This window comes from Pelophylax lessonae, assembly GCF_965119305.1.
Source record: "Pelophylax lessonae genome assembly, chromosome: 1".
Classification (NCBI taxonomy): domain Eukaryota; kingdom Metazoa; phylum Chordata; class Amphibia; order Anura; family Ranidae; genus Pelophylax; species Pelophylax lessonae.
The window spans coordinates 550,889,987-550,909,366 of NC_138768.1; the positions used below are offsets into that span (position 1 = coordinate 550,889,987).

Below are 19,380 nucleotides of genomic sequence, written 5' to 3' on the forward strand. Positions count from 1 at the left end.
ACAGAGGGGGCAATCAGCACGTCTGGTGGCCTCGATTGCTTCCTGGCACCCGCAATCGCTCTCCGTGGAGACAGAATGTCATTCTGCTTTTGTAAACACGGCAGACTGCTGTTCTGTCAGTAATGAACACAAGGATCCTGTGTTCCTCCTATATAGGACCACAGGTCCCTGTTCATTCAGTAAATACAACCCCCACACAGTTAGAAAGAATCCCCTAGGGCAGGGATCCTCAAACTACGGCCCTCCAGCTGTTGTAGAACTACACATACCATGAGGCATAGTAAAAATCTGACCTTCACAGACATGACTAGGCATGATGGGAATTGTAGTTTCCGAACAACTGGAGGGCTATAGTTTGAAGACCCCTGCCCTAGGGGGACATTTGCCCCTTTAAACGCCCCTGGTGTTAACCACTTCCCTGTCAGTGTCTTTAGTACAGTGCATATTTTTAGCACTGATTACTGTAGTAATATCACTGGTCCCCCACAAAAGTGTCAAATGTCAGTTAGGTATCCGATCTGTTCGCCGCAATGTCGGCGAAATTGCTGATCACCGCCATTACTAGTAGAAAAATAAATAAAAATGACATGTCTTTCCCCTAGTTTGTAGACGCAATAACTTTTGCGCAAACCAATCAATATACACTTATTGGGATTTTTTTTTTTTTTTACCAAAAATATGTAGCAGAATACAAATTGCCCTAAAATGATGAAAAAAATTTGATTTAAATTATTTTTATTGGGAATGTTGTATAGCAGAAAGTGTAAAAAAAATTATTTTTTTTTTTTTTTTCAGATTTGTTGCTCTTTTATTTTTTTGTTTATAGCGCAAAAAATAAAAATCGCACAGGTGATTAAGTACCACCAAAAGAAAGCTTTGTGGGGAAAAAAAGGACATTAATTTTTTATTGGGGTACAGTGTCGCACGACTGTGCAATTGTCAGTTAAAGTAACGCAGTGCTGTATTGCAAAAAATGGCCTGGTCATTAAGGGGGAAAACCTTCCGGTCCCGAAGTGGTTAAAGTGTTGCTAAACCCACAACAATAAAATGTCTATGTGCAGTAAAGCATGCTTGTTATGCTCACTGTGGAACCTAGGGGGTTAATCCTCTGTTATGTAAAAAGGCTGTTTGATCCTGTCTTTTCTGATCCTCCCCTTCTTCCACAGTCCCCAAACCATCTCCTGATAGAACAGAGGCTAGGGAACAAGCTGCACATGCTCAGTTTTTTTTTTTTTTTTTTTTTCTTGGGAGAGTGCATAGGATCAGCAAGGACCGATCAGCACTCTCCACAACTTTGCATGTTTTGCAGCTTCTCTGCTGTTTACTTTCAATTTCTAAGGACTACATATACCATGGTACCTTGCTGTAATTCCAGCACCTCTGTTCAGGAAGCAAACTGAATTCTGTGACACAGCAGTACCTATCAACTGGGCATTTAACGAAGCATGTTTGTGAGTAGCTTCACAAAGTATAAGTTTACAAACTACGAGATCTTCAGATGAATAACATTAGGCTAGAAATGAATATTATTATTATTATTATACAGAATTTATGTAGCGCCAACAGTTTGCGCAGCTCTTTACAATGTGAGGGAAGACAATACAGTTCAAAACAGGAGGAACTAGAGGATATGACTTTAAATCTTAAAATCTTAGGTATATTTTATTACATGAAACTTTATACTGTGACTGTAAATTGTTTCTAGTGGGCCCGAAGTAGAAGAGTAGACGTACCTTACAGCAGTGAAAGCCACTTTAGAGTTGACAGGACTGGCAGTGGACATAGCAATAGTCAGGGCAGGTGGCAGACAGTAGAAACTAAAATGTCCTTATCCGAAAATAACTAATCCAGCCACTACATAAAGATTGACATGTAAGCTGTAATTTATTATGTTTATCTGCTTTTGGTTTACATAGATAACGTTTAGGGTATTTACACATGGGACTGATGTTTCAACATCAGTGTTTGTGTACAAAGTTGCAGGTGCATATTTGTGCATGTGTTTGCGCATGTGCACAAACAAACTCCCCGAAATTGAATATTTTTTCAAGGGGTGTATGGTTTGAGCATGTATAATTATCTGCAACTCAGATTTCTGTGTTTGTTTTTTATATGATCTATACACAGTGCATGTTGTTGCGCATTACTAACCATGGCATCTACATCAGTTAAAAAAAAAAAAAAAAACCCTGTATGCCTAAAAATGCTAAGTTTTTATGCATCAGTGTGCAAGAGGCATTTAAAAAGTATAAGCTGAACTTTGAGTTCCCACACAAACCTTTACCTTCCCTTACAACTGCTTGCAAATCCAGAATCTTAGACCTCTAAAATGGTTCCCCGTCCCCTTGTTCTTTAGCTGTTAAAATTATGCCTTTAAAGTAGTTGTAAAGACCCAAGGTTTTTACCTTAAAGTGTTTTAAACTCGCTACAGTAAAATCGGGGGGGGGGGGGTCGCGGATTCCTTCCGCGGACACCGGGGGGGTCGCGGATTCCTTCCGCGGACACCAGCGGTGGGGGGCGGATTCCTTCCGCGGACACCAGCGGTGGGGGGAGGGCGCGGATTCTTTCCGCGGACACCAGGACATCTTCTGCTCCCACTGGCTTTAGTCCGGCCCCCCTAAAATCTGAGGGATAGTAAACTGGCCCTTTGTTTAGAAAGTTTGGAGACCCCTGCATTAAAGCATGCTTGTTATATTCACTGTGGAACCTAAGGGGTCAATCCTCCACATTGTGTAAATAGGCGGTTTGATCAAGTCTCCTCTGATCCTCCCCTCCTTCCACTGCTCCCTGATGATTTGCTGATGAGTCTACGATGTGCATGAGGGCAGTGGCTCTCCCTACTCTGTCCCGCCTCACTGTACAAATTGATAGCAGTGGAAGCCATTGGCTCCCACTGCTTTCAGTCAAATTCTGTGGGGGCATTCACCGAAGAGGATAAGCTAGGACTGTCGGTTTGAGACCCCAGAAAAAGTTTTGCACTTAGCAGGTAAGCATAATAAAATAGGTTTGTTATTAAACATAAGGGGGGGGGGGGGAGGAACCTTTTAAAGAGGTAGTAAACTCCTCAAAAATGTTTTTTCTTACCTGCAAAGTAAATGCATAATGTGCTAGTATGCATCGCATACTAGTACATTATGTGACACCTCCAGCGAAGCCAGCGTTGTCCCCGCTGCTGGCCCCGTATCCATGTTCACCTGTCTTCTTCTGGGTCTGCAGACTCCGGCAGTATTAATGGCCGGAGCCACATGACGTCACTCCCGCGCATGGGTACAGAGCTCTAAAGGGTTACCTATAGGTAAAAGTAAAGTGGTTGTAAACCCACTTTAATTAAACGCAGTGACATAGCATTCATATCTAGACTACATTATCATTGCTGGTGCAGTCAGCAGGGATAGGCAGGGGGAAGTAATGTGGCCATCGGTTTAGGTTGTGTTTCTCAGAAGTCATGTATAGATGTTGCATCTAAGCCTCCTAGTGCTTTCAGCATAGATTTTTTTTTTTTTTTTTTTTTTCTTTTTTTTTAGTAATTTTCTTTAATAGTTAATATAAATGTAAACTTGATAGGCTGATAGAGGGACATAGTGTTTCTTAACGTGGCTCTTCACCCTCTTAAGTGCTTCTCTCTGCTCGCCCACCCCACTTAGGTAAATGACATACGCAGTGTCCCCTATGTTTTCTGGGATTTACACATCGCATATTCCAGGAGGCACAGCCCTTCATTCTCAAGAGGGAGTGTGCACAGCACCACATCATTGGGAGGCGTGCTTGGCTGAACCCGGAAAAGTGAGCATGCCTCTCGATGTCGTCATAAACATGTCAGCGGGACAATGTTGGATCTTCTTGGTGGGTGAGAGTATCTATCTGAAATTTACTCAAAACACCACCTGATTAGCGGGGGAGGCATGTTAAGATCCTCTTAAAATGTAGGTTAACCCTAAAAAAAAAAACCCTAAATGTACATTGATTTTTCTACATGATTGTGTAAAGCTTTCTTTTTATTTAAATTATTGCCCTGACGATTCTGCGAGTTCTCCTCTCTTCCACCTTTGAGTCAAACCATTCCAAGAAGATCTGTGCTGGCATGGACAGTTTGCTGCTTGAAGATGCAGGCCACTGTGCCCAAACACACATCTCTTGTAGATGAATTTGCCTCCGGCCCTGCTTTACTAGATAGTGGCTCCAAGCTTGAAACTTGTGTTTCAAAAGCAATCACTGTGTTTAATATCATTTGGTTGCCTACCCACTGAAAATTGAGATTTTTTTATTTTTTTCCCCTGGTGGCATCGTGTGCATTTATGTATGTCTTCACAAATGCGTCTTTGCAGTTTCAGATATTGTGTAATATTTCTACTTTTTTTGAAGGTTTGCTTTGAAGAAACTTGCTCCTCTTCGCACTTTGAAAAATGGTGGTAGAAACTGGATACTATGATACATTGGGTGTTAAACCCAATGCTACACCAGATGAACTGAAAAAAGCCTACAGAAAGCTTGCACTCAAGTATCACCCAGATAAGAACCCAAATGAAGGTGAAAAGGTAAATTTATGTGAAGCAGAAGTGCTTTTCTATTTCTATGGAAATGGTTAAATCTAAATATGCATTGTACATTTTTTGAATAGAGTACTGTCACAGGATATAAAGTGGTAGTATTTTTTAACATCAGTACAGTGCAAAAACAGGACCGTTTCTTGCTAATTGATGGCTCAAAATATCAAGACAAGTGAAATTTTGGACAAGAGTTTGCCTGCAATAGTTTTTTTTTTTTTTAGGCCAAGTTTACATTTAGTAGCCTGTTTATGTTGCAGCTGTATTTAGGATTACTAGGTCACACCCCCAATTCCCCACTGTGACAGCAGATGGGGGTTCTTCTCCCCACACCTGCTGTCAGTTTAAATTCAGTTGGGCACAGGAATCTGTGAATGAAAAGACTACATGTCTAGTCCACTTCTGCAGGAATTGTCTGCACGTACAGAGTTATGGCCAGAGAGCTCTAGGCAGTGTGTGCAGGAGCCTGGTGTTGCGCCTGCGATGCACATGCAATGCTCTGCAGGTTCCTAAATAAAAAAAATTAAAATGCATTTGTTTATTTTTTTTTACTTGAAAAAAAATGTGCATTTTTTTCAGAAGGTGAACTTGACCTTTGCAAACCCTAACGTACTTCTCTTATTTGCTTTATTGGTTCCACTAAACAAATATGACAACATAGTATTATGTTTGCTAATGCACCAGCAGTTGAAATGTTGGCACATGTAATCTAACATGAACATTTTATATTTTATTTATTAACAGTTCAAACAGATTTCACAAGCATATGAAGTACTTTCTGATGCGAAGAAAAGGGACTTGTATGATAAAGGTGGAGAACAGGCTATTAAAGAAGGTGGCATGGGAGGAGGTGGATTTGGTTCACCCATGGATATTTTTGACATGTTTTTTGGAGGAGGGGGAAGAATGCAGAGAGAAAGAAGAGGTAATTGGTGTGCATGAACTTTTAACTCTAGCAAATTAACCAAGACGTCATTGCTGTTGGGTTGTATACTGAAGTTGCATTATTTTGTTTCCAGGTAAAAATGTAGTCCATCAGTTATCGGTTTCACTGGAAGATCTATATAACGGGGCAACAAGAAAATTGGCTCTGCAAAAGAATACCATTTGTGACAAATGTGAAGGTATGTGGGTTTAACCAAAAGGCAACAACCTTGCCACAGCAAATAAGAATTTTAAAAGAATATGACATTGTACTTTTAGTGCCGGTTCACACTAATACGACTTGTCAGTTGACTTGGTCAGCCTGGCAAGTCATGCACCGTCATTTAGTACAGGACCGGTTCTAATAGGAGCGACACAAGTCGCTCCGACTTAGAAAAAGGGTCCTGTACTACTTCGGGGCGACCTGGAGGCAACTTGCATTGACATTCATTTTATGAAGTCCGTGCAACTCGCGCTGCACGCAACTTTACAGGTCACCCCCTAAGTCGGAGCGATGTAATGTGAACGGAGGCTTATAGTAGTACCTGGAAGGCATTTTCTTGTCACTGCTATAAGATGAACAAGTGAATCATTTTCAAACCATATCATAGCTGTTTCATACATGGAGATAAACTGTCAAATGTGTTGGCAACTTCAACTGTCAAAATGGTCGTGTTTTTTTTTTTTTGTTCTTTCCATAAATGTATGTTTAGATCACCAGAATGTATCAGGTTTGTCTGTGGAATAAAGCAAGGGGACAACTGATTCCTGACCAGTAAAAATTTAATATATGGCTGCTGGAGATGTATAGAGAGAGACAGATATATACATATATAGCCAGTCCCGGGGTTCCAAACAAGATATGTTCTGTGGGTTTTTTTTAGTTGAATTTGTAGGTTTAAACCAGTACTTCTTTTTTTTTTTTTTTTTATTTATTTTTTTTTTTTTTAGTTTAACTCCACCCGAAATAGTTTTCAATTTTTTTTGGATATCATAGGGAAGGGGTAACGCCCCTGTAATGTTTGTTTTGCTGTCTGTGCCCCTGGTCAGAAGCTAGTGGATTCTCTAGCGTTTTTTCATATATTTTTTTCTACTACTAAATGGCAATTCTGCTTGTATGTTGTTGTAGTGCATATCTGTGTTTTTTTTTTTTTGTGTTGTCAGTTTTTAGAATCTATTTTGCTTTCAAAATAATTGCTTGTTCATATTTCTTAGGTCGTGGTGGCAGAAAAGGAGCTGTAGAGTGCTGTCCAAATTGCAGAGGTAGTGGAATGCAGATCCGGATCCATCAAATAGGACCTGGGATGGTTCAGCAGATCCAGTCTGTATGCCCAGAGTGCCAAGGACAAGGGGAGAGGATTAATCCAAAAGACCGGTGCAAGAGTTGCAATGGGCGAAAAATTGTTAGAGAGAAAAAAATTCTTGAAGTTCACATTGACAAAGGTTAGTGGATTTGAGAAGTATTCTCATACAATAACTAGTTTGTAAAATGGAGCAAAAGTGTAACTGCTTTTTATGGAAACTATTTTTATGTTTTGCCTAACTTTAGAAAGAGCCGACGGCACTTTACTAAAATTGGCCATGCGCCATTGTGCAAACTTTCTCTTGTCTGTAAAAACAGTGCAGATACTTCAGCCTGGGTTCACTGATGCGAATCTTGAATGGTTTTGATGCGATTAGAAAGACAGATTTGCATGCCATGTCAACAGCATAGTGTTTGACTTTAGTTCACATCTCGGCGTTTTTACTTTTTTTGTGAGGAAAAAGGGTCCTGTGCACGTTTACAGCCAGCGCGACACAAATTTACTGTGGTGCGATGCTACATTTACATTGCATTCGCACTTGTCCCACTGCAAATCATTGCATAAGTGTGAACCCAGGCTAACTGCTTTCTTGAGGATATCTGCAGATTGTATGTTTTTGTTGCTTTTTTGCGATCGGTCATAAAGTAAATTAGATAAATTCATCCAGTGACACATTGCAGTCACAAACCATTCTAGAGAACACATCTTAAGCCCTGATGTAGTTTTTCCCAACATAACTCTACTGCAATAACAGCCTTGGCTGATATCTTTTGATACGTTGGCTTTTCCGTGGTAGATCAATGCTGTTGCATTTCCAACCAGAGCTACAAGAGGGCCGTAGTTTGAGGATCCCTGCCCCACACTAAACCCCTCTAATGTAAATACACCCCCCCCCCCTTTTTTTTTTTTTTTTTTTTTTTTTTTTCTTCAAAGCTGAACTACACTGAACAAAATTATAAACGCAACACTTTTTTTTTTTTTTCCATGAGCTGAACTCAAATCTAAGACTTTTTCTATGTGGAAGACCCTTTTCTCTCATATTATTCACAAATCTGTCAGTGAGCACTGATCCTTTGCCAAGATAATCTATCCACCTCACAGGTGTCATATCAAGATGCGGATTAGACAGCATGATTATTGCACAGGTGTGCCTTAGGCTGCCCACAAAGGCCACTCTAAAATGTGCAGTTTTACTGTATTTGTGGGGGTCCGGGGGATCCGGAAATCAGGTAGTATCTGTTATGACCACAATTTGCCCCACGCAGTGCAATACATATCCTTCGCAGAGTTGATTAGGTTGTTGATTGTGGCCTGTGGAATGTTGGTCCACTCCCCTTCAATGACTGTGCGAAGTTGCTGGATATTGGCAGGACTTGGAACGCACTGTCGTTTACGCCGATCCAGAGCATCCCAAACATTCTCAGTGGGTGACATGTCTGGTGAGTATGCTGGCCATGCAAGAACTGGGATGTTTTCAGCGTCCAGGAATTGTGTACAGATCCTTGTAACATGGGGCCGTGCATTATCATGCTGAAACAGGAGGTGATGGCCATGGATAAATGGCACAACAATGGGCCTCAGGATCTCGTCACGGTATCTCTGTGCATTCAAAATGCCATCAATAAAATGCACCTGTGTTCGCTGTCTATAACATATGCCTGCTCATACCATAACCCCACCACAACCATGGGCCACTCGATCAACGTTGACATCAGCAAACCACTCACCCACACAAGGCCAGATACACTGTCTGCCATCTGCCTTGTACAGTGAAAACTGGGATTCATCTGTTAAGAGAACACCTCTCCAAAGTGGCAGACGCAATAGAATGTGAGCATTTTCCAACTCAAGTCTGTTACGATGACGAACTGAAATCAGGTCGAGACCCCGATGAAGACGACAAGCTTGCAGATGAGCTTCCCTGAGACGGTTTCTGACAGTTTGTGCCGAAATTCTTTGGTTTTGCAAACCAATTGTTGCAGCAGCTGTCCAGGTGGCTGGTCTCAGACGATCTTGGAGGTGAAGATGCTGGAGGTGACTGTACTGGGCTGGTGTGGTTACACATGGTCTGCGGTTGTGAGGCCGGTTGGATTTACTACAAAATTCTCTGAAACACTTTTTGGAGATGGCTTATGGTAGAGAAATGAACATTCAATTCACAGGCAACAGCTCCTGCAGTCAGCATGCCAGTTGCTCCCTCAAAACCTGCGACATCTGTGGCATTGTGCTGTGTGATAAAACTGCACATTTTAGAGTGGTCTTTTAATGTGGCCAGCCTAAGGCTGCAATGCCATTGACATACAATATGTCCGTAAATCATCCGCAAAAAAATAGGATGATTTGCGGACATACGGAGCGCCCGTGTGAAAGGGCCCTAAGGCCCCTTTCACACAGACGGGACCGTTCAGATCCGCCTGTCCGTTCTTTGTTTTTTTTTTTTTTTTTTGTGGCGGGTCTGAACGGTCCCCCCATGCATCCCTATGGGCATCGGATGTCAGCAGAGACATGTCCGCTGACATCCGATCCGTCAAATCTGGACAGATGGAAACCCTATTTTCCATCCGTCGTTTGGATGAAAACGGACAAGATGGTCCGTTCCCATCCGATTCCCTCATAGAGATGTATGGGGAACTGACAGCTGTGTCTCCGCACACAGTGCGGAGAACAGCTGTCGTCATCCTGCTCAGCGGTGGATCGGCGGATCGATTCCCCTGCTGAGATAAACAGTCTGTCCGACAGATGGGGCCGTGTGAAAGAGCACTTAGACAGATTTGTGAACAATATTTGAGAGAAATAGGCCTTTTGTGTACACAGAAAAAATCTTCGCTCTTTGAGTTCAACTCATGAAAAATGGGGACAAAAATAAGTGTTGCGTTTTTTATAATTTTGTTCAGTGTGTCTGTAGTGAACTGTTGCTCATTATTTCGCTTGGCACACTCAGATTAAAACAATTAGGATAACTTCAAGGCTTGTTCACACCGCTTTTTTTTTTTTTTTTTTTTTTTTTCTTTATCCGTTTTACATTACACTACAACCCTGCCTTGAGGTGGTTTGCAGTGCTTTTTGTAAAAATGCAGACATGCTGTATTTTTTTTTTATATAATATATATCCCAAATGCTGCACTAAAAAGTCATAAGAGTGCAGTCAACACAGCAGAAGACAGTCTGTATACAAAATTATAACCAAATGTGCGGCACTAGTGTATCCTAGATAATTCTAGTGAACAAATAATTTCAATTCACCATTTTCTATACACAATTATCCATATCTCTTATCTAAACAATGGTAATAAAACCTAATACATATAATACAGTGAGCTACAAAACCCCACCCTCTGTTAAGGAGAAGAGGAAAGGAAGAAGTTTCTAAAGTCCTGTTTCTGTTGTCCTGATACAGGGAGACTTTTATTCATGCCTCATTGTGACTTGGCGGTCCCCCTACTAATCTGTCTCCATTGTTGGTGAAGGTAGAACATCCAGGGGTGTGGAAAGCGGTGTGAAAGATTGTAACTACCTTCTCCCTTTCCATACTAGGTTTATATATACACCACTGCCTCTATACACCCCTGCCTCTATACACCCCTGCCTCTATACACCCCTGCCTCTATACACCCCTGCCTCTATACACCCAATAGGCGTATGTTAAACTGGGTCCATTTGCTGCAGTAAGCCTCCTTGATGGTGGTTGATGAGGGATCCAAATGAATGTTGAGTAACACACTGAATAGATCAGATTCATGTTTTCACATCAGTCTGGAATTGATTTGTGGAACTTTTCCTTCTTTCTTTCTCATCACTAGTAAATGTCACGGTACATTTAACATGGACCATTGTACCAATTTGTAGCTCACTGTATTCTGTTTTATTACCTTAGTTCAGATAAGACATATTGATGATTTCAATTATTTACTATTTTCTATACACATTTATTTGTTCCCGAGTTATCTAGGATACACTAGCACCGCACGTTTTGTTATAATTTTGAATTTTCTTTCACACCTCCCCTTATGTCACCGCAGCTCAACTTCAGTAAATAGAAATTTCTCATTTTGTGATTTTTCAGCAAAAAGGTAGCTGGTGCTAAGCTTTTGAGGATCTGGAGTCCTCACAAAAGGTGGATTGCATGTTTCACAATCGCCACTTCCAGAATCCTCTTCTCCAGAGGTTTCTGATTGTGTCCTGACTACGGACAAAGAATCCTAAATCTTTCAGTGCATCCTAGCTTGCAAGAAGTGATGTATGCTGAGTTTGGCTCACCAGACGGTGTTTTTACCCCCAAAATTATCTCGGCAATACCCCATGCAAGAATTATTCCAACACAAGGTCTGGCTTTCTTGGCACTTAGTCCTAGACACAGCAAAGGTACTGCTTCCATAGGAAAAGTGAATTTCCTGTTGATCCCAGGTGGTGTCCCCGGGAGTTGTTGAAAAGTCCCTCAATTTTTGCCCTTAATAAAGGTGCTGGGGAAGATCGTAGCGGTCTTGAATCAGCTGGTACATCTGACCCCCACCCTCCCTAAAGCCAGGTCCGCTCTGTAATGGTGGATGCTTGATACTTGGGGAGGTGTTTTTGGGAAACCTATCATTTCAGGGAACATGGTTGTCAAAGCGGAAATTGCAGATTAACATCTTGGAACTTTAGACAATTTGATTTTCATACACTGGTCATTTCTACATTTTGAGGTCACCCCCATCATGATGCAGTCATGCAATGCTTTGTCTGTGACATACATCAATCATCAAGGAGAGAGAGAGAAGAGAGGTCAAACTGCTCAGGAAGCAGTTGATCTGGTCTTGGGTCGAACTTCACATTCTGGCCCTCTGCAGCCAGAATGTAGATTAATCCAGAATGGACCCTTTACCTGGAGGTGTTTTGCAAAGATTTTCTGCAGTGGCAGACACCAGATGTGGATCTCTTGGCATCTAGTTTCCACAACAAACTAGACAGGTTTATGTCCTAGACCAGGCATCCTCAGGCATTTGAAATGCCCTGGTTACTGCTTGGGATGTTTTTTTCCCTGAGCTATGTCCTCTCTCCATTGCAGCTTCTTCCCTTGCCTAATGTGCAGGGTAAAGGTGAAGGGCATTGTGGCGATTCTGCTTGCGCCTGCTTGGTCAAGAAGCATGTAGTATGCAGACATCATAAATCTCTTGACAGATGAGTCATGAGATCTTTAGATTGGCCAGAGTGCGGTCACAGGTTTCAATCTTCCACCCTGCTTTCTTTGTTGGCTTTGACAGCATAGCTGGATCATCAAGATTACATCACCAACATTTTATTTAGGCAATGCCATCATGGCAGAAAACCAACACTTCGGGGCAATTCAAGACCACTTTGTTAGGCTTTTGGTGATCACTTGCCTCACAAAGAGGTCCTGCATGGCCCTGAAACATTGCTGTTTTTGCTGTGATGTAATCACCTTAACCACTTGATTTCCGCAACTGTTTTAAAACACTTCTGCCTACTGTATCGACGGAGAGTGTGTGTATGCCTATTAAGCCAGCTGCTTTCAGGTGGAAGTGAAATGGGCAGATATAAAGCCACCAGATCACTTCCACAGCTGCCACAATGTGCCATGTTTTAGTCCTGAGGTATTTTAACTCTGTAATCACTACCCTTTGCATAGCAAGCAGAGTGTGTCATTCTACATTGAAATTCTTTTTTGCCTTGTGTGGGGTGCATTTTGGCTTTTCTCCAGTCTGGTGTGGAGATGGTTTTTGGCTTTTAAAGGAGAAGCCAAGTCAAAAACTAACTTACGCTGAACCTGCTCTTTTCCACATTCTAAGACTATTCCATCTAACCCTGTAAAGCAAAAATCACTGTACTGTACTTTTTCTACACTTGATCCGGTCCCATGCTGATGTGTCAGCAGCGGCTTCAGCGTGGACGCGTGTCCAGGAGAGGCACTCGACAACTGAAGCCCCATATGTATGTCTATGGGTAATGTCGCTTCCCATTCATTTCACAGCTGTTGTCGGTCCTCTCCTGCACAGACCTTCTGTCGCTGGAGACCGGATCGGGTGTAGAAAAGGTAAGCACAGTGATGTTTGCTTTGCATGGTTAGATAAAATAGTCTTAGAATGTGAAAGAGCAGGTTTAGCGTTAGTTTTTTGACTGGATTTATCCTTTAGGTATCTTCAAGGGACAAATCTCAGCCATGACCGATTGCATCTTCTTTTTTTTTTTTTTTTTTTTCTCTTAATAAGCTTTTGTGCAGAGTGTGTTCAATAGAATGTTCTCTTCCTTGTGTTACCCATACCCCCGTGCAACCCTTGGTTGCAAAAAAGAAAATTGGTTTATGGCCAGCCTAATTATTTTTGGGGGGGAGGGGGAGTAGAAAAGTCTCTTTAGAAATGTGCTATGTTGTGACCTAAAACTAGAGTAAGTAAATTCTGTACTGTTCTTAACTACAGGAATGAAGGATGGTCAAAAAATCACATTTTCTGGTGAAGGAGACCAAGAACCTGGTCTGGAGCCAGGAGATATTATTATTGTACTTGATCAGAAGGATAATGCCATATTTACAAGGTAAAAGGACTGTCTGTTACCTGTATCAGATTTTTACTTTAGAAATGTCTAAAGTCTGTAGATGTTTTGTTCGGTTTAAAACAAAACCTCTAGTTTCCAAAAGAATGTTGGTAGTGGTCATATGATCTGTTCGGGCCTCATTATACACAAGATACTACATGCATGGAGGGAGGGGGCAATGCTACTCTCCTTGTAACCTGCATGTAGCATCGCTTCCTCTGCTGTGACTAAATTTCCCCGCATTTCTTATTCGTACACCTAGTCTGAACTAAGGGGCATGTATTCGGTAGGAGGAAAGTGCACATGATTTAGGGCCAATATATGAGAGCAAGTCAGCACTTAGAGATGTAGGCAGCTAGCAACAAGATAAATATACAAACCCTTAGTGTAAATCCTAAAACGGTGCAGTGCCTCATGCGAACAATCGTATACAAAAAAATATAAAAGTTAAATACATTTCTTGAACCGTGATTATAACCCCTCCGTGTACACACAAAAAAAACTAAAAGCAATCCAAATTCCAGTCTGATCTGTGCCTTAATACTTTTGTGTCTTCCACTTTAATAATGACTGTACCACGTGCAGATATAACAGATTGTCCATGGCAATCGCCAGCAGTTACTCCTCACCACCAGGGGGCGACCATCTGGGCGGGATGCTGTATAAATATAGCTCACCAAACTGAGCTGCAAAGAGATTGTATATAGTGTGTAGTATTTAAATAAGATTAATCACAAACATGCAACAGATTCCGAATCCAGCACTGACAGAATTAACCAAACTTACTGGTATAACAGTGAGTTCAGCCAATTCTGCTTGTCATTGCTGATTCAATTTTGTGTTTTTTTTTTTTTTTTTTTTTTTTTGTTTGTTTTTGTTTTTTCATCTGACGGTTTATAATTTTTAATGAATATGACACCATATACAATATCTTTCCGGCTCCGTGTAGTGAGATCGTACACACTCAGCAAGTTTAGTTTTTTGTAAGAGGAGCTTCTTCTTCTTCTCCCCCCGATCATCTTCCGGTTTATTGAATTTCAAATTTTGTTCTCTATTGTAGACGAGGAGAAGATCTATTAATGCACATGGAAATAGAGCTTGTAGAGGCTCTGTGTGGATTTCAGAAACCCATCGTAACTTTGGACAACAGGACCATTATTATTACATCTCATCCTGGTGAGTTTGTGCATTATAGTTATGTTTAACCCAACAAATAACTGTATTATGGACTTTATTATAGATTTAAATATTTTTTTTTTTTCTTTGTATCTGTTTACAGGCCAAATAGTCAAACATGGAGACATTAAATGTGTGCTAAACGAAGGAATGCCCTTCTACCGCCGACCATACGAAAAGGGTCGCCTTATAATTGAATTCCAGGTAGGTTGATTAAGGATGTCCCTTTAAATCAGGGGTCTCCAAACCTTTCAAACAAAGGACCAGTTTACTGTCCTTTAGGCTTTAGGGGGCTCGGACTGTGGCCAATGTGAGCAGAAAATGTCCTGGCATCAGTGGGAGTAAACGCTGCCCCATAATTGGTTTTACCAGGGGCAATCATGCCTCGTAGGTTTTAGCAGGAGGAATAGTGCTCTATGGTTGGTATCAATGGGAGGAATGGTGCCTCATTGTTGGGGTCAGTTGGAGGAACATTCTCCCAAAGGGCTGCAGTCTGGAGGCCACGGCTTTAAATTAAATGGTTAGTTTGCCTCCTAAGGTTTGACAGTCGACTGGCTAACCAGGGTCTTTTACTATAAGTGGATGGGTTTCTGCAACACCCCAAATTTTCCCCGATTCTGGAAAGCAAACAATTAAAGGTATAAGGCATAGTTGGTATTTTAAATAACTTTTTTTTTTTTTTTTTGCCACACGTCGCTGTTGTGACTTTCTGAATATAGGTGTACCACACATGTAAGACTGTTTTGGCCTTTTTTTTTCCCCCCGAGATTGCTTCTTGTGGATCACAAAAATTGTACTGTAATGGTCTTCTCTGTAGGAGTGGTCAGGGAATGTAGTGTCGCCTATAGCGGTCCCTATTTCTTGAAGCCTAGCCTACTTGGTACATGGCTGCTCCCAGGAATGCCATGTTCACTGGCCAGGAAGTACAGGAGGCTGAAGAAGGGGTGAACAAAAAAAGTGCATGTGGTTCCCATAGTGCATTTATCTGTAGTGGATGGCTGGGACTGGTGTCATTCAGGGATGTAGTTAGCTGGACATGCTGATTGGTCAGTTTAAGTGGTAGGCAGAGACCTGGTCAAAGGCAACAGGAACACTGATGATGGCTGCACTTGCTCTGGTGACAGTGACACTGCTGTGGTTCGCGAACAAGAACATTGTTTTTCGCTGCATTGGTGTGGTGGCACTCAGCATTGTTGACTGGCTACACTGGTCTGGCAACTGACTAGTCTAATGGTGATCAAGGGCACTGTGGTTGGTCACAGTCTGCGTTTGGGGCCTTGCACCTGCACATATATGTCAGATTGGGAGCAGCAGCTGTGTCTTTGCAGCTTCTATGTCCCAATAGATATCTAGGACTGCCTACACTGGCAATTTATGAAATACATGCGCAGTCTTGTGCGAGTAAACACTGCCCTTGCACAGAGTATGCATTGATAAGCCCTGTGTGAATGAGGCCCTATGGTGACACTGGAATTGGTGTGGCGGTGATCTGACTGGCTGTACTACTAGGCCTTGCTCACAGGAGTGTATCAATGCATACCCCATGTTGGGGCCAGATTTACCCACTCAGGGTTGCAAATGTGTTCATACATCCCCTTGTGCAAGAACTCAACAGCTGCACGGACTTAATATGATCCATGTGAATGAGGCCTTATGGTGGCAATGAGATTGGTGTGGTGAGAAAGTACTCCCAAACATTTGCTGTTTGGAGAGAGAAGATTGAGCTGTATTTTTCCGCCCCCTCAGTCGCTCCCCTTTAGCTGGGAGGGTAGTGGCTGGGGGTGTACACACACCGCAGCAGGAATTACGCTGCCCCGTAGCCATGCCCGTGAGAAGGCAACTCAATGCCTGGCCAGTGATCAGAGACTGTATGCTGCACTTGACTAACCAGAGCAGTATAATATATCGCCAGAGTGACTGCACTGCTCTGACAATGATCTTGTCACTGATTTGCAGCAATTTTTGTTTTATGCAGCCTTTCTTGGTCACCGCAATCACATGGTACAAGGCCAATGAAATTGACCCTGTACCCTGACCTGTGATCTGCTGTGTCTGGGAAACAGACAATAATCCGATTGTGCAGCCTTGGAGCCACACACGAGTGTGGAGAACGGGTGAACTTCTGGTATGTCGTCTGAATCAAGAAAGCTCCCGGCGGGATATATAATGGCTGGGCAGGAAGCCATTAAATCCAATGTATATTGATATGTAAGGTGGAGAGCATTATTCCTATTTTATCCTTTGCCTTTTTGGCTTCAGGTTTGGCAAGCTGCAGGTGATCAGTACCTATTCATTCAAATTTGTAAACCTATCCTTTTTGGTGCTGAATAGCATTTAAAATTTTTCTTATCAATCTTTTACACCCCCTAAATGTATGGCTCAGACATCACTGACTATGGAAGGCTAGTCGACAGAGTAACGGGCTGCACAGAGGCATTCAACAGGCTATGCTTGCTTGCACTCATTCTGTTTTAATATCTTTTTTTGTAAGTGAGGTCTCGCTAAAGAGCTGTCTAGGAGAATTGGGATCCTCTTCCGCCTAGAAGGATCACCAGCAGGCGGAAGAAGGTCTTGATTCCGTTATATACTGTATATTCCTAGTAATAAATTTAAAACACTGTCCAAATCAGGAGAGACTGTACGAACCTAATATGTGACACTGAACCCAAATGTTCAGACTGTACTGACTGGGTAACTGGCATTTAAGGTGTGACAGCATTGAAAGTAAAAAATTGGCCTGGGCAGGAAGGGGTATAAGTGTCCAGTATTGAAGTGGTTAAACTGTCTTTTGTAAGGTAAAGCCTCGTACACACGCACCGATTGTTGGCCGACCGATCGGCCGTCTTTTGTCCAGTGTTGTGTTGATTGAAATGTGCTCTAGACTGCACACAAATTTTGTCGGCCAACAACCAACTGCAGAAGTGATGTCATGTTCTGGTCTACTTTTTCGTGTGTTTTTTCTTCTCTGAGCATGCCCAGTCTTACTCATCTGATGTTTGTCGGCCGAAATCTGTACTGACTGACGAACAATCGGCCGTTCTGGTGACGGCCAACAAACATTTTATAGCATGCACACCAGATTTTGTTCGGCCGAAAAGTCGCAGTCGGTTGTCGAAAGCATCATACTAACAAGCCGACAATCGGCCGATCAGACGTTGGCCGACAATTTACGGCCAACAATCGGTGTGTGTACGGGGCTTTAGGGTTCACATATACTTTAAACCTTTAAAACGTTTAGTGTGATTAAAGTTGGGAGGATGCAGTATTTTCAACACTAAGGAGGTGAATAAGGTTCAGAAGAGGAGTAATTTTCATTGTCGAGAAATGATCAAGAACACAACCTAGGGGTATTTTTTTACAAAAAGAATAGTGATGCGTGGAACATATTTCCAGCAAAGGTAGCGAGTTGGTCAGTGAATTTTAAACCCGTTTGGGGCAAACTTAGATCTATACTTGACAAATGTTTAAATTTTGGGGGATGCACTGGATGGACCATTTTAAAACCTAAGTCATAAAACGCTGAAGAATGATGGAGACACATTATAAAAAAGCAAACTTGTGCATAGGAGATTTGATGTGACTTTGTGCCTAAACTTTGGTGGATTATGTGAATTTTAACAGATGCACAGGTTTAAATCCGTTAATAAATCAGTTAAAAAGGAACTATGTGAGATGTGCATTACTGTTCTTTTACTTTTCTAGGTCAATTTTCCATCCAGTGGCTTCATTTCACCAGACAAGCTTCCCATGCTTGAAAGCCTCCTACCTGCAAGAAAAGACATTGAAGAGACTGAGGATATGGAGCAAGCTGAACTCATGGACTTTGATCCATCTCAACAGAGGCGTTCACATTACAATGGGGAGGCTTATCATGACGACGATGATGAGGATGGCCACCCAAGGGGTGGAGTACAGTGCCAGACATCTTAGGTCAATTGTAACTTTTGTTAATGCTCCAGATAACTTGATGCTGGAAATAAAAATGCAATGCATTCTTTTGGCTTGAGGTCCACTTGGTGCATTTACTTTGTTTTGAAGATGCCTAGAAAACATTGTGGAGCAGTGAATTCTAGGCTTCTTCTGTTGTGAAATTTATTGAATCAATCTTTGTATTATAAAAGCTGACACTCAGTTTACATTCTTCATGTTTTAATATCTGATCAAATGTGTATCAAGAAAAAGGATTGGGAAGTTTTAAACTTCCACAGTTCCATACTGAAAAGTTAATTTTTGTTATACAATCTACCCTTGTGTATTAATAACTTATGAACTTTTGTTGGCAACATCATTTAACTTTCACTTGTACTTTTACAATGGCTTCAGAGGACATTAATATCTGATTAGTAAAATCGATGCTCCGTTTACAGATGTAGTTTAAATAGACAAGTTCTCAGTTGATGTATATGTGTGTTCAGTCCATTTTTATGGCCTTACTTTACCTGTCTTGTACAGTCTTAATTTATCATTACTGGTTTTTTGGTCACTAACATTTACACTTGGTGATGAAGAATATGTACATGCTTCAGAAGTTTCACCCTTGCAAGTGAGTGTGAACATAGTCATGTTGCACTGTATTTAATAAAGGTCTACCTGATAAATAAAAAAAATTGTAACGTGTTTTACTGTTAAAGGACTTCTGTCACAAAAATTATGCTTAACCATGTTTGCATGGTCCTTTATTTGATGTAAGTTATTGCTGGTTAGTAAGGAGATTTAAGAATAATATATTGCTGTACAGTTAGGGGTGTGTCCTTGATTTGCTAAGTACACAGTACACAAGGGATGAAAACTTGGTTTGGCAGGAACTGGCCAACTTTGGTCCTGTGTCTACAGCCCCCTGTTGGCAGACTCTCATAAACAAGCATGCTATGGCTGAGAGCACTGATCAGTGGGGTCTGGTCTTG

The 19,380-nt window shown here is 41.6% G+C and overlaps 1 protein-coding gene across 1 annotated transcript; it reads left to right on the forward strand.

The window, feature by feature from the left end:
* Nucleotides 1-4,383: 4,383 nt before the first annotated feature.
* On the forward strand, nucleotides 4,384-19,073 carry DNAJA1 (DnaJ heat shock protein family (Hsp40) member A1). The gene is made up of 8 exons (XM_082275231.1): nucleotides 4,384-4,535; nucleotides 5,289-5,469; nucleotides 5,564-5,668; nucleotides 6,684-6,911; nucleotides 13,186-13,300; nucleotides 14,361-14,476; nucleotides 14,580-14,680; nucleotides 18,179-19,073. Exons 1-8 carry the CDS (start codon nucleotides 4,404-4,406, stop codon nucleotides 18,404-18,406), a joined length of 1,206 nt encoding a protein of 401 aa, XP_082131357.1. The 5' UTR covers nucleotides 4,384-4,403; the 3' UTR covers nucleotides 18,407-19,073.
* The last annotated feature ends 307 nt before the right edge of the window (nucleotides 19,074-19,380 follow it).

Bases quoted from the DNA above. Each gene is read 5' to 3' on its own strand.
- DNAJA1 (XM_082275231.1), top strand. From the start codon at position 4,404: ATGGTGGTAGAAACTGGATACTATGATACATTGGGTGTTAAACCCAAT. The intron at 4,536-5,288 runs GTAAATTTATGT...ATTTATTAACAG, and splicing joins ACCCAAATGAAGGTGAAAAG to TTCAAACAGATTTCACAAGC. The intron at 6,912-13,185 runs GTTAGTGGATTT...TCTTAACTACAG, and splicing joins TGAAGTTCACATTGACAAAG to GAATGAAGGATGGTCAAAAA.